General features: G+C 37.3%; 1 protein-coding gene across 1 annotated transcript in view; it reads left to right on the top strand.

The window, feature by feature from the left end:
• Positions 1-14,329, top strand: part of PREP (prolyl endopeptidase) — a 77,618-nt gene that overhangs the window by 60,206 nt on the left and 3,083 nt on the right. The window contains exons 11-13 of the mRNA XM_015812210.2: positions 5,615-5,751; positions 9,759-9,853; positions 12,820-12,951. Of these exons, the coding sequence (XP_015667696.1) occupies positions 5,615-5,751; positions 9,759-9,853; positions 12,820-12,951 (364 nt within the window). The remainder of the gene's footprint in view (positions 1-5,614; positions 5,752-9,758; positions 9,854-12,819; positions 12,952-14,329) is intronic.

The following is a 14,329-nucleotide window of genomic DNA, read 5'->3' as shown; positions in this document are numbered from 1 at the left end:
ATTTAACTGAAAATATTAGAAATGAACTGTTCTTGACATATTTATTGCTTGTATATTTATGAAAAATATCACAAATATTTTTTTCAATTACTTATCCAATAAAATCAGAGGTTCAACAAAAAACAAAATATTTAAATTTAGGTGGTGGTTGTTGTTGTTTTAAATCTGCAGATACCTAATATTTCTGACCTGAGTTTCATGCTGTTTCAGCTCAGTGGGACAAATGATAATGGTTGTTTCTACTACAACCTGCTAAAAACTCTTTAAGCAGGCATTCATTACAAATCACACCAATTGATTTTTTCAGACACCTGTTTAGCTAATTTTATATTGGCATATAATTCCTCCCTCTCATTTTTTTTTGTTGCTATCTTTAAGATGAGGGAAAAAGAGAAATTAATCAAATCCTAACTGGAGTTTTAATTTTTCATTGGAACAATTACGTTCAAAATACAGAGAAAAACCATGAATAGATCACCAAAAGCTGGTGTCATGGTTCTGATAGATGAAACCCTTCAAAAGAACTTCGAGGAATTGTTTACCTTAAAGAATCTTTTTATTTGGAAAACAAAGTATCAGCACTACATAGTTGAACCCAAAAACTAAATTCCCTTCCCCGATACAAGGTAACAAACTGCAATTCCCACCCCCAATAAACTGTCATAAATCACATTCCCCAATTAGCTTAAAGTTCCTCTTAGCTCCACCACCTGCCAAAATGTTATCAGCTTGTCCTTGGGTTCCCACCACAGTGTTATGTTATGGCTAGCTGAGCTTACATTCCAATTCCCCCCCCCTCTCTCTGCTGCACCTAATTTCTAAAGTAAGAAAAAGCATATTAAAGGAATAGAGAAAATGGCTGCATTTTCATCAGTTGTCAGAGCAGGAACATCCAATGTTCGCAGCATTGACATCTGGTTTGTATTTTATCCCATTTCTTAGAATATTTAGTCTCCTCTAGTGTCCAGTTTCTAAAATCAGTTATCTTTGTTATAAATGAAGATAGCCAAAATAATTCTGGCTCCTATGAAAAACTATTTATTTTTTACAGTTAATTTGAAAATCTTATAGAAAAAAATCAATATTCCCAATTTAACTGGACCCTTAATCTATTTCTAACTTTCTCAGATCGAAATCTTATTTAGCTTTCTGCTGTTTATTTCAAATCTCTTTAAGTTCTTAAGCTTGTAATTAATTTTTCTGTTGTTCAGAGTTGAAGTTGAACTCACCTGACAGCTTTTCAAATGTGTTAGATAATTCACAATTTCCAAAAATGAGGCTTGCAAAATTAGTAGCCTTCAGAAGGCTTCACAATAGTTGTGAACAAAATAGCTAATCTCTCCATCTCCTGACCTCTAATCCACCGAAGACCTCTGTCCTGTGGAACACATATGGGCAATCTCCTGTCCTCTCCTTATCCAAGGAATTTTAAAGAACCAGCCTATTCACCAGTTATTTGACCTTTCCTGTAGTCTTTGGTTCTGCTTTCACAGGGACATATTCAGTTCACCATGCCTCCCCCAGAAGTCCCCATGCAAGATTGTTAATAATTCCATCTGTTCAGAATTCAGTCCATTATTGCCATTTCGTCTGATTGGCAATCAGACTAGGATTTGAAGCTGTATAAGAATCAACTAATAAGTTTAAGACCTGGCTGTATTTAGAGTGGGCAATGGAACCCATGAGTGGTGCATAAGTACCTAAAAAAAATAAATCTAAGTATGGTTCACAGAAAAAAGCTTCTGTCACTGTGATAGTCGTGGGACAAATGAACTTTCTTTGGTTGTAGTATAAACAAGTTGTTGCTATTCAATGGCAAAAGAGACTTATTCTGTAAGACTTATTCTGTATGTCAAATATGAGAAAACGTTGAAGTAGATCAAACATTGAAGTAGAAGAAAAGGATTGGGACCACATGCTCCAGTTCCAATTATATCATTTTTTTTAATATTGCAAAGACTCTTATTTTGGTTTTATTTCTTCTCTCTAACTCTAGTCTCTCTATTGACTGTCATTTCAATAATTGTTAGGTGCAATGGTCAGGCTTTAATAACTACCTTAATGAAAGAATTTTGCTTTAGTAATATCTTAAATGAGAGAGAATACTGCTTTATTTTATATTAAATGCTCCTTCAACTTCCTATCATATATAAGTAGAATTAAATGACTTCAAAATTGTTTGAGTGATCTATTTTATATCAAACTTTTTTTACATTTAATATTTTTTTCAGGTTGAATAAAATTATTTGTTCAACTTGATCAAGTAAGGAGAATAAGAAGAAGAATAAAAGCTCACTAATCCTTTGACTTCACTGCTGGATTTCTGTTTGAACTTTTTTGAAAATTGTCTTTGCTCTTCCATTTCTCTCCCCCCCCCCCCTCCTGCCACTTGGTGAGCTTATTTGCTGCCAGGCTGCCAAATTCACTAACAAGGGATTTTTCTAAATGACTGGCTTCTGGCACTTGGCCTCAGTCAGCATGACACTGCTTCTTGTCTCATGAATGGGAAATAGAAAAATGAACTTTTCTGAAGGGCTTCCTTGATGATTTATCTTGAGTCTTCTATTTTTCATAACAGCCTTTTTTTGGCACAGCTATGATAGGACCCTTCATTATATTACTCTGAAAGTTTAACAAGCCTGACATCATTAGTATAGCCTGTCTTTTACTAAACAAATCAATCCTAGGACCACCATGGGGATTCAGGAAAAAAAAAAGTTGGCACCCAATCTAATCTGAGTCTCACAGAGTAGATGTAAAGGCATTGGTTTATGCTGAACCTCCATTTTTCCCTCAAAAAAATTCCCTTCATCATGTCAAATTAATCAGTATATGTTGTTTGAAGAATTTATTATTTTGATTGGTTAGCATTCTCTTCTTACAATTTGAGATACGTTCATTTGCTCTTAGATATTTGTGACTTTCTAAAATGTTCAGTGCCATTATATTTAAGATTAATTAACAGGTTGCTTAAAAAAATAGGATTCCATTATCCAGGGGTAACTTTTCCCCAGCTGAGAACCTTTGGCTTCTATGCTGGGGCCACACTCCAGAAAGTAGTGTTTACAGTCAAGACCAGGGGTAGGGAACCTTGGCTCTTTTATGACTTGTGGACTTCAATACCCAGAATTCCTGAATCAGCCATGCTGACTCAGGAATTCTGGGAATTGAAATCCACACGTCATAAAAGAGCCAAGGTTCCCTACCCCTGGTCAAGACCAATGCCAAAAGGGTAATATGTGTTTAAAGTTAATTACGAATTAAGGGTTTATATAGTAATATAAAACATTATTTAAGCTTTAAACAATTTATTCTCCCAGTTTGTAACACTAAAAGTTATAATTTTAAAATTGTTGGGCTACAGTCAAGACACATGAGGTCCTAGGGCAGTGTTTCTCAATCATGGTAACTTTAAGACATTGTAGACTTCAACTCACAGAATTCCCTAGCCAGGATGAGTGGAATTAACATTTAGTTGCAAAAAATAGTTCTTGCTTTATTTCATTGCTTTATTCCAGGGAATATGGAATAAAGTATGGGTCCCCAATCCCCCGATCTGTGGGCCAGCACTGGTCCACAGCATGCCAGCAACTTGTCCACGCAAACCAGTGAAGCCCTATCTACACAAAACCATGCCCCATCCGGTCCGCGGAAAAACATTTCTCCATGGAATAGGTCCCTGGTGCCCAAAAGGTTGGGAGGCGCCGCTTTAGAGAATATTTTTTCATATTAAAAAAGACAGGGTAAATATTCTACTGATTTTTAAAGCTTTAAATCATCTTTCACTTAACTGGTTGCCTTCATATTATTAGGGCTACAACTCCTTGAATTCCCACTCAGGTTAGCCATTGATTATGCTGGCTGGGAATTCTAGAAGATGTAATCACAACACTTCTGGGACATGTCTAGTTGGGGAAAGTTCTCCATATGTGGGATCTGTATGTCACTAGATATCTCCTGGTTAGGTCCTAGATACTAAATCTTCATAAAGTAATACCTCAGAAATGTGGAGCACATTCTTCTAGGAACATTGTACCTAGAGAGAGCTACTGTATTTGTGAAAACCAGTGATTAATTTCAGAATGCAGCCAAGAATTTTTGCCCAAGAATTATATAGGACAGCTTTTCTCAATCTGAAACTCATGATATATGAATTTCAATTACCAGAATTCATATGACAATTCTAGGAGTTGGAAGCTCACATCTGAAAATTACCTCATTTAGAGAACAAATCTAATCTTAGCACTGGAAATAAATGCTACTCATTCATTCATTCCTTCTATTGAATTTTATAGACATCTTTTTTACTATTTTGACCAAATTCAGAAATTTTACTAAAAGTCTTACAATGTAAAATTATTTTTAAAGGGGACTGTGAGGTGGTTAGAAAGAAAAGACAAATTCCATCTGAAACTAGACTGTTCTGATATTCAAAATGGCAGCAAAATCAGAAATGGCAAATAAATCTGTTCTCTGCAGAGGTTTAACAGCTGGCAAGATAACAAAAAGATTTAGGAAGAGCCAGAGGGTGATTATAACATTATAGAACATAAACTCATAAACTGGAATCCTATTTTGACTGCTTTTATGCTTGCTGTTATAAATTTCCTTTGTGTTCTGTTTTATTCTTTTTCTATAAATCCATTGTTAATTAAGCCTTAGCTGTATGAATATCAGTATCAAAACCTTGTGCTATTTTTTAATATATATTATGTGAGTCAGCAATTCCATCATAGAGGTTTTAGACATCTTAACAGTAACAATCTCTCTATAGGGATTGATTTCTGTCTTCTTGGGGCATCTTCCTTTTCACTTCCATGAATGCATTTGATGTAAACATTGTTTTGTTTCCAAATTATCTATAAATATTATAAAAGCCTTGCTGCATCAGCTAAGAGATTACAAGTTCAGTACTCAATACTAGTAAAATGCCAATCAGGTACTTTCAAGAAGGCCCCAAATCACCTTTTCCATTGCACTTCCCAGCAAATAGTATTTAAATGAGTCAGGAGGTAGTATAAAGTCAGCAAGCTCTTTATAAACTGATTTTTCATGAATTTATTCATTTCCATGTTAAGATGCTATCAATTCTTTGTCCATTGTCACATTTTATGGCAACACATTTCATATTTATAATCACCATATGTATTATAAAAAATAAATCATTGCCTGGGTAGTGTACACAATTCATTGTAGACCAGGCCTGAATAGCTGTGGCTTTTCAGATGTTGTTGAACTACCATTCCCTACGGTCTTAGGGTGCATGGCCAATACTAAAATATACTGGTATTTTTAATCCACAGGTTCTCCACTTCTAGGATTATGTATCAGCAGCATGTAAAACATTTTTCTGGGATGCTCATCATAAATAAGGATAATTGGCAACTTCTCTTTAGTGCTGATCTAGAATTTCCATAGGTATTTAAATGTGTGTTCTATAGTCTGGTCTAGGAAGGAAATTCTTATTATTAACTATCCCAGGAATCCAAATTTTCTTCATTCCCCCTTCAGTTTTGTTCAGGTAAAAGAGTATCTGAGACCTATATGACTACAGAAATATTCCTAAGCATTCTCATCATTCATAGTTCTACTCTTCCTTTCCTTTTTATCTCAGGTCTTTTATCCAAGCAAAGATGGCATCAAGATACCAATGTTTATTATCCACAAAAAAGGAATCAAATTGGATGGGTCTCATCCTGCCTTCCTTTATGGTTATGGTGGCTTCAACATATCTATCACACCAAGCTATAGGTAAGTGGAAAGTTGGGAGTTTTTGTGAAAAAACTATTGAAATGTGAAAATAGGGATGCAACTGTTGCACCAGCTGAAGCTGAGCAAAGGTCCTTTAGCCATGGCTTTCACCTGCTGATCCAGTTCCTCGGTACTCAAATCCTACTGGGGTTTAGTCTCCGACACGTCAGAAGAGGGTTCTGTTTTACACCCTTATATCTTGTAGTGACTATGCACTTGTTAGTAACATAGAACGATGTTAAATCAAATCTACCGTAACTAGTGTGAGAACCTACTGCAGACGGACTTCCATGTACCTCCATCACGTAAGTAAGAACTAGAACGTCTCTTAGCAGCTTTTGATGCCATTTATCATGGCATCGTTCTAGACAGGCTATGGGAGTTAGCACTGTATTAAGCTGCTTTTCCTCTTTCTTCCAGAGTCAGTTCCAGTCAGTGTTGATGGGCAGAGAGCTCCTTGCACCCCTCTTATTTAACATCTACATGAGGCCTCTCTGTGAGGTAGTCCTACAGTTTGGAGTCAGGGTTAGGATTTATACCTCGCTCTACATCTTCTGCCCCCCCTCCACAGTGATATTCCCCCTCAGCGGGCGGCCTCAGTCTGGAGGCTGTGGGGCTCTTGATGGAGCACAATGGGCTTTGGTTCAACCTAAGCAAAACTGAGTGACTTTGTAGGCTTGGGCTTGGGCCTTCTAATGTCAAAGTTTTTTCACCTGTGGTCCTAGATGGCATTGCCTGAGATGTACCCATTATGTAATCTGAGGAACTTCTTGGACTCATGGCTCCTGCTGAAAAAGCAGTTGGTAACCATGGCTAAGGGGACCTTTGTACACTTTTATGTTATACATCCACTCCTGGACAAGGAGGCTCTGTTTACTGTCACTTATGCCCTTGTGACCTCCAGTTTAGATTGCTGCAACACATGGGGCTACCCTGAAAGAGTATTTAGAAGCTTCAGCTGGTGCAAAATGCAGTTGCACAGGTAATGCAGCGGCACAGATTATAAATAGCGTTTATTTAGTTATTCAATTTGTATAGCTACCCATCTCATTTATGCACATGTAACACTACTACTATGAGGCTGCGATGGTTGCTCATGTATCTCCGGGAGGGAGGGAGGGAGGGAGGGAGGNGGGAGCGACGAGTCCCTCCCAACACCGCCCGCGCGGCCGCATTCTGGACCAGTTGGAGTCTCCGGGTGCTCCTCAGAGGGAGCCCCATGTAGAGAGCATTACAGTAGTCCAGGCGAGAGGTGACGAGAGCATGAGTGACTGTGCGCAAGGCGTCCCGGTCCAGAAAAGGTCGCAACTGGTGAATCAGGCGGACCTGATACAGTACCAATCACTCAACCAGAAATATATAGATACAGCCTGACAGTAAATACTAAATAAATGAGTCATACACCCAGAAGCAAGGAACAATTTTTTTGTTCCAGGTGGACTTCAAAACACTTTCATAATCTTCAAGCTCCAGATCTTTCAAAACTTCAAACTCGGAGCACAGCAGGGGGATAAGAATATATTTTTTGTGTCAGTTTATTATTTATTATATAAAGCATATAGAATATGTCACATCAGTGTACATATCTCTTGTGATGTCTGGAGGTTCTTTCTCTAAGCACTCTGTTCTACTTCAGGCATGCATAAAAGGAGTATTGGCTCTGTAGGAGAGCCTTGAACAGAGAACTAATTAGAATAAAAGAATACTCAAGCAAAATACATCACATATATAAAACCTCTAAGGTAGGCATGGTGGAAGTAGATACAGTAGATACTGTATCATAATTTAACATAAACCATCTATGAATGGCAGCTGGCTTTCTGTATAAAGTGGTATGTAGATAATATTATTTGGGGAAAATATGGAATGTTTTCCAGGATGATTTGTATTTTTCTAGTATGTTATTTTTACTCTCTCAATTTGAAATTCCATTAATTTTCAATAGCATTTGACAGCAGGTTTTTTTCCTATTCTTTTTCCTTTTGTGATCACTAATTGTAACATGGTTAATAGAGTTTAGACTTGATTAATGACTCTGACATCTTTGTAATTAGTTGCAGTACTCTTGTTTTATGCGCTAACATTAAAAGAGTGTTGAGCTTTCCCTCCACCATCAGAGGTAACAGTTTTGCTGCAGGGGTTACTTATGCAGATATCCCAAGACCCCATTAGAAAGCTTCAAATTATAAACCTGCAAACCCAGTTCTTTCTTTGAAATGGAGAATAATTTAAAAATAAATAACCACTTATGCCAAGTCAGCAAAGCTTTGGAAGTGGCAGGTCATCCACAGTTCAAGTCAGCTCCCTATTCAGTCCATTTAAGATTGCTCTCAAAATCATTAATAGATTTCATTCACAGATTAAAACCAATAAAACATGCTACTGTCAAAACTAGCTAATATAAACACGCAGGTTGACAAAGAGGTAAGGAGAAGAGAAGAAATTTTAAATTCTGATTAATTAATTCTCACACAGAAAGATGGCATGCTTTTTTGCACGTTTTCTAAAAGCTGCATTCCTTTAATACTTGATATGTCTAATTTATTTTTATTATCTGACAGGGCTTCTTTTTTTAAATTAGATTTCTATTTGTGGCATTCCAAGCTGTAAAATAAACTGTCCTATGCAGCTTTTGTCCACATGTGCTCAGGAAATGTGCCTTCAAAATGGTTATACAGATATAAAAATGGAATTCAGATTGCTAGGCTGGAATGTCTAAATATATTCCAAGTCAGCATGTCTAAATATTCCTTAGGACTACTAAATTATAGTTAATATCACAGGAGCTACAGTAGTATTATGGGTTCTCCCTGTCTAGCATTGTTGCAAAGATATGAATTATGTAATACTGAAGTGACCTTTAATAGAGTTGAATTAATTCAGGATAAGCAGGTACTGTGTTTCCCCGAAAATAAGACCTATCCCGAAAATAAGACTTAGTTAAGACCCTACCCACTCCGTCCCACTGTCTGGTTGTATGAGGTGGGGCAAGGTGCATACGTAAAAACAAGCTAGGGCAGGGGTGGGGTATGGAGCTGCCCCATACCCGTTTACCTCAGGGCCCTGCAATGCACCACACGGTGTCCTATGAACAGCACCGGTGCGACACACCATGCGGTGTCCGGCTGCAGAAATCGGGCTGCGGCGCAACAGGTGTCGGTGCATGAGAGGCCTGCTATGGCGGTCCTGAGGTAACTGGATAAGACATCCCCCAAAAATAAGACCTAGTGCCTCTTTTGAAGGCAAAAAAAAAATATATAAGGTCTTATTTTCGGGGAAACACAGTAGGTAGGTAGGTAGATAAATATACAGATGCTTTCTCCTAAATTGAACATATAGAGATGCTTCTCCTTTCTAACATCTAAGCTCAAAAGTAAAGTTGCATTAAATGAATTACAGGTAGCGCTTGACTTACAGTAATTTAAAAACCATTATAACAGTGCTGAAAAATGGTTCCTCATACTTACAACAGTTGAAGCATCCCCATCACATGACCAGAATTCAGCTGCCGGCATGTATTTACAATGGTTGCAGCATCCCAGGGTCACACTGATAGTCATTTGTGACCTGCTTGGTGACTGCATGATTTGTTAAAAAACCATGGCAAAAAAGGTCAGGAACAACTTACCTAATGATCGCCTTGCTTAGTGATGATAGTTGTGGTTGCAATTTTGGTTAGAAGTCAGGGACTCCTTGTATTTCCATAAATGAAGTATAAAGTTAGAAAAACTTGAATAAGCTACTGTGGATTTTTTATTGACTTTATTTCTTTCATTGACTTTAGGTGAGTGCTATGAAAGGCAAAATTGAAATAAATTTTTGGACAGTGAGTTAGGTTTGCTGAATGAACCATGGAAAGATTTTTCACTACAATATGTATGGTATCCGTAAAATATTTTCTCCTTTGTGGTAATGCTTCAGGAAAATCCATACTCTTGCTACTGCTATATTTTAGTTCCAGCTGATTCAAAATGCCATAACTTACACATATTTAATTTATTTTGCAGTGTGTCAAGACTTATTTTTATAAGGCACCTAGGCGGTATTCTAGCTGTGGCTAATATCAGGGGAGGTGGTGAATATGGCGAGACCTGGCACAAAGGTAAGATTTCATATTGCAAAAACATGTTGTTCAGTGGCAAAAGCTGATTTTATTATAAATATGAAATGATGGATCTGACTGCTGAATGATTATGGCTATCTTTTTGATTTCAGCTTTAATTTGTTTGCCTTACTATTCATTACTCCTTTTTATGCTATGGATAAAATTCCATACCCTGAAACATTATGAAACATTATAAGCATCACAGTCACAAATTTATTAAAATCTCTCACACTTCTTAATTCTTTCAAAATAAATCTTATTTTCAGTTGCATTTTGTTTTCAAAAGCTCTTTCAAAGAATGCTTGAAAAATATCCATGTTTCCCTCTTGCTTTTCATGTTAGCATTTTATGACTTTTAGTATTCACTGTTTTCCTAATTTAATGAGTTTTCCAATAATTTGGAAAAGGAACACAATGGTTTCAGGAATTATAAAGCAATCATTCAGGCAAAGTATTTTGCAATAACTGGAAATCAGCTGAAGAGCTTTAATGTGTGTTTTTAATAATGGTTACACTATCCTGAATGGTCTTTATTTCCACATTTCCTGGCATAATAGGCATTGCAGACTACATATCGGTAGTAACTAGAGATATTTTTGTTAATTTTAGCGCAGTGGGTCTTAAATTGCATGGAAAGATATGTGATGTTAGTTTTTATATGATTTTTATATTATTTAAATTCTTAATAGAGAGGTGTCCGGCATTTAGTATAAGATGGGTGGCTATACAAATGTGGGATTTCTAGATGAACTTCCGTTCAAATATTAGCCTGATCCAATCCTGTTGGTTTACTTTTTTTTGAGATCGCCTAGGATCACAGCCATATGCATTATATGTTCCTTTCAATCTTGGTTGCATTTTATTTTGAATGTTTCATATATTACTATATGATGGCAAGAGAATCACTGGGCACTTCTAGAGTTTTTGGGTTTTTTTCACCAAAGTTTTGAAATGCTATAAAGGATACAGTGAATTTTTTAAAAGAATTTAAAAGGGTCACTTTTTCTACGGCCACTTAGATTTTATATGATCAGTAAGTTTTGTGCAAACCAAAAATGATAGCACCTTAAAAAGAAACTTGATGCAACTTAATACTAAATGTTATGCCCGAGGTCTTGAACCCAAATACTCTTGTGCAAACAGAATGCCTGTCATTCACAAAAGGATCTGATTCCCCCCACCATCCACTTTATATTCAATCGGTCTGCCAGTAATAAATTTATCCTCACCCCTGATTTAATCTTGGTTGAGAGAGCAAACCTAGTGCATGTCATTTTGATCTGAATGGGAAAGTGGTAGAGCAGGGGTCTTCAAACGTGGCCCTTTTATGACTTGTGGACTTCAACTACCAGAATTCTCAGCTAGGCACTCTGGCTGAGGAATTCTGGGAGTTGCAGTCCACAAGTCATAAAAGGGCCACGTTTGAAGACCCCTGTGGTAGAGAGTTTCCCTCTTAGAAATGTACCCATCTGGGTTTGAAGTGTCACAGCAGTCACAATGCCAAAGAAAGGGAGGAGGAATGATGATTGTCATCCAGGAGTCTCTGCAAGTGACCAGAAGTAAAGTAGCAATAGCAACAGCAATTGCACTTAGGCTTATATATCGCTTCACAGTGCTTTACAGCCCTCTCCAAGTGGTTTACAGAGGTAGCCTATTGCCCCCAAGAATCTGGGTCCTCATTTTACCGACCTCAGAAGGATGGAAGGCTGTGTCAACTTTGAGAATCAGTGAGAATTGAACTCCCAACAGTCAGCAGAATTAGCCTGCAATACTGCATTTTAATCACTGTGCCACCACAGTATTACAGATAAATAAATGTGAGCCACTATTTGTAACGTGAGGCTTAAGAGACAAGTTACATTGGCCTCCTTGCTGCACAACTTAATTAATTAGTACTTGATTGCATTGTATTTTGTTCAGTTTCATTCTTTTGAGTTGATTGCTGAGATAAAAGTCTAGTGGTTTAGTGGTTAAGGCACCAGGCTAGAAAGCAGGAGACCATGAATTCAAGTCCCACCTTAGCCATGAAAGCCAGTGGGGTAACTTTGGGGACAGTCACTCAGCCCAACCAATCTCACGGGGTTGTTGTGGAGAAAATAGGAGGAGGACGATGTATTAGATATGTTCGCCCCCTTGAGTTATTTGTAAAAATAATGAATCAGAATCGCAATAGAGCTGGAAGGGACCTTGGAGGTCTTCTAGTCCAACCTCCTGCTCAAGCAGGGGAACCTATACCATTTCAGACAAGTGACTGTCCAGTCTCTTCTTAAAAACCTCCAGTGATGAAGCACCCACAACATCTAAAGGCAAGCTGTTCCAATGGTTGTCCTCACTATTAGGAAGTTTCTCCTTAATTCCAGGTTGCTTGTCTCCTTGATTAGTTTAGCTTCTCTCCTTTATTAGTTAATAAAGGCAGGATACAAATAAATAAAATAAAAATACCTGGTCTCATAATGAAGATCCATGTGTTTGATACCATGTTTCATGCTTGTTTAAAAAAAATTCTCATCTGTTTTTCATGCATTTATGCATTTTAAAATGCTATGAAAAAAGGAAGATTATTGTTTCCATTAAAAGTCTAGGTAAACTTTTTTTCAGAGCTACTCATAGTCCTATTTCTCCATGTAAGCCTTTTAGATGGGATGCGTTATTAGGAACATTACCTAAAATAGTAGTGGAGTTTTATTTTGTACTTTCCAGTCTTCAGCATATTTATGCATTATTCAAAGCTTTTGAAAGCATTAAAGTTATTGGCAGAACCATCTTCTGATTCTTTTGCTGAAAGAAATCTCTATTGTCTTTTGTATTCCCAACTGCATAAATTATTTAAAATACTCACGGAACTGAAAAGTCATCCCAAAATGTACTTTTTGCACCTCCCTTGTCTTGAGAGCCTTGTGCTGGAATCCAAAGTCTGTATGAGTCCTGAAGGAGTTAATCGGTTTGTTTTTCTCTGTGCTTAGGTGGAATCTTGGCCAATAAACAAAACTGTTTTGATGACTTTCAACATGCAGCTGAGTATCTTGCCCAAGAGGGATATACATCTCATAAAAAGCTGACTATTAATGGAGGTTCAAATGGAGGCCTCTTAGTTGGTAAGATCAGGCTCTATATTTCTCTGTTATTGGATTACCTTGGATGGATTTAATGCAAAACAACTTGGGAGTATGCAAAGAAGAGATCTTAAAGGGCCATGTTTTTAAAATTCAACTTTGTACTAGTTAATAGAACCACAAAATTTGCTCCACATCTAGACATCATATAGACATGCAAAGTACCCCTTTGCACATCTGCTTCTATATAACCTATATACATAATGTGTTGGCTAGGACTAGCTACACAAAGAATTCAGTACATAAAAAGATGGTTTTCAAACCTGGTTTTCTCCAATTGTGTTAAACTATAAAATCTTAAATTTCCAGACTGCCTAAAGCAGGGGTGTCAAACTGCCGGCCCGTAGGCCGGATGCATCATAGTGAAACCGCGTCCACTCCGTTGCCAGCAATGGCAAAAAAGTTGCGATACGTCGCGACACATCACGTGATGTTGCGAGTTTGACACCCCTGGCCTAAAGGATAATGAGGTCTATAGCCCAGGACATCTGGAGGACACTGAGCTGAAAAAATATTCTACTGGGAAAACACAATTCAAATTTGTATCCAACTAAAGTGATTAGTAAACATTGACTTATGTCCAGTTTTAATTGCCAGTTACTATTTTTGCTCCATGTTCCCTTCTTGTGTACCTGCTAATTGATCACCCAGAAGTGGACAACATTTTGGGGGGGCTGGGAATTGCATTTACAGTATTCTAGAAAAATAAGCATCTGTAATAGGCAAGATAATGGCATAAATTGGGTTGTAAGTGCATAATGCATAGATTTTGGGGGAATTCCCCCTTTCTTTTTGAGTGGGTAGAGTGCTTTCTTCAAAATTTGAGAAGCTAGTTGGTCTTGCCTAGGCCTCGAAAGAGGGAGAAAATGATAGACATTTTATCAGAAAGGGCTTTAGGAGTACAAGATGGAACTTTGTTTTATAGTTATATTAAACATTAGACACAAGATGTTTTAATCTCATGGTGGAAGTGTTCCAGTATCATCTGCTATTAATTTTTAAAGAAAATTATTGCTTAACAGAATAGCTAGAGTTGGAAGGGCCTTGGAGGTCTTATAGTCCAATCCCCTGCTCAAACAGGAGACCCTATACCATTTCAGACAAATGGCAAAAGTCTTAAAAACCTCCAGTGTTGGAGCACCCACGACTTCTTTATTTATTTATTTATACATAAACTTATATGCCGCCCTTCTCCCTATAGGACTCAGGGCGGCTTACAGCATATTAAAACACACAAACGCCATCCCCCATAAAACCAATTAAAAACCAAATATTTGTCGCTGTACAGTTATTAAGATTCGAATTAAAATTGTCCCTATTTAAAATTCTCCCTAGGCCAGACCCGCTTGTTGAAAAAGCC

The sequence above is a fragment of the Protobothrops mucrosquamatus genome, unplaced genomic scaffold (assembly GCF_001527695.2).
Source record: "Protobothrops mucrosquamatus isolate PMUCROS unplaced genomic scaffold, P.Mucros_1.0 scaffold_58, whole genome shotgun sequence".
Classification (NCBI taxonomy): domain Eukaryota; kingdom Metazoa; phylum Chordata; class Lepidosauria; order Squamata; family Viperidae; genus Protobothrops; species Protobothrops mucrosquamatus.
Note: the sequence above shows the minus strand (reverse complement) of the source record. Positions and strands in the feature narration are given on the sequence as shown.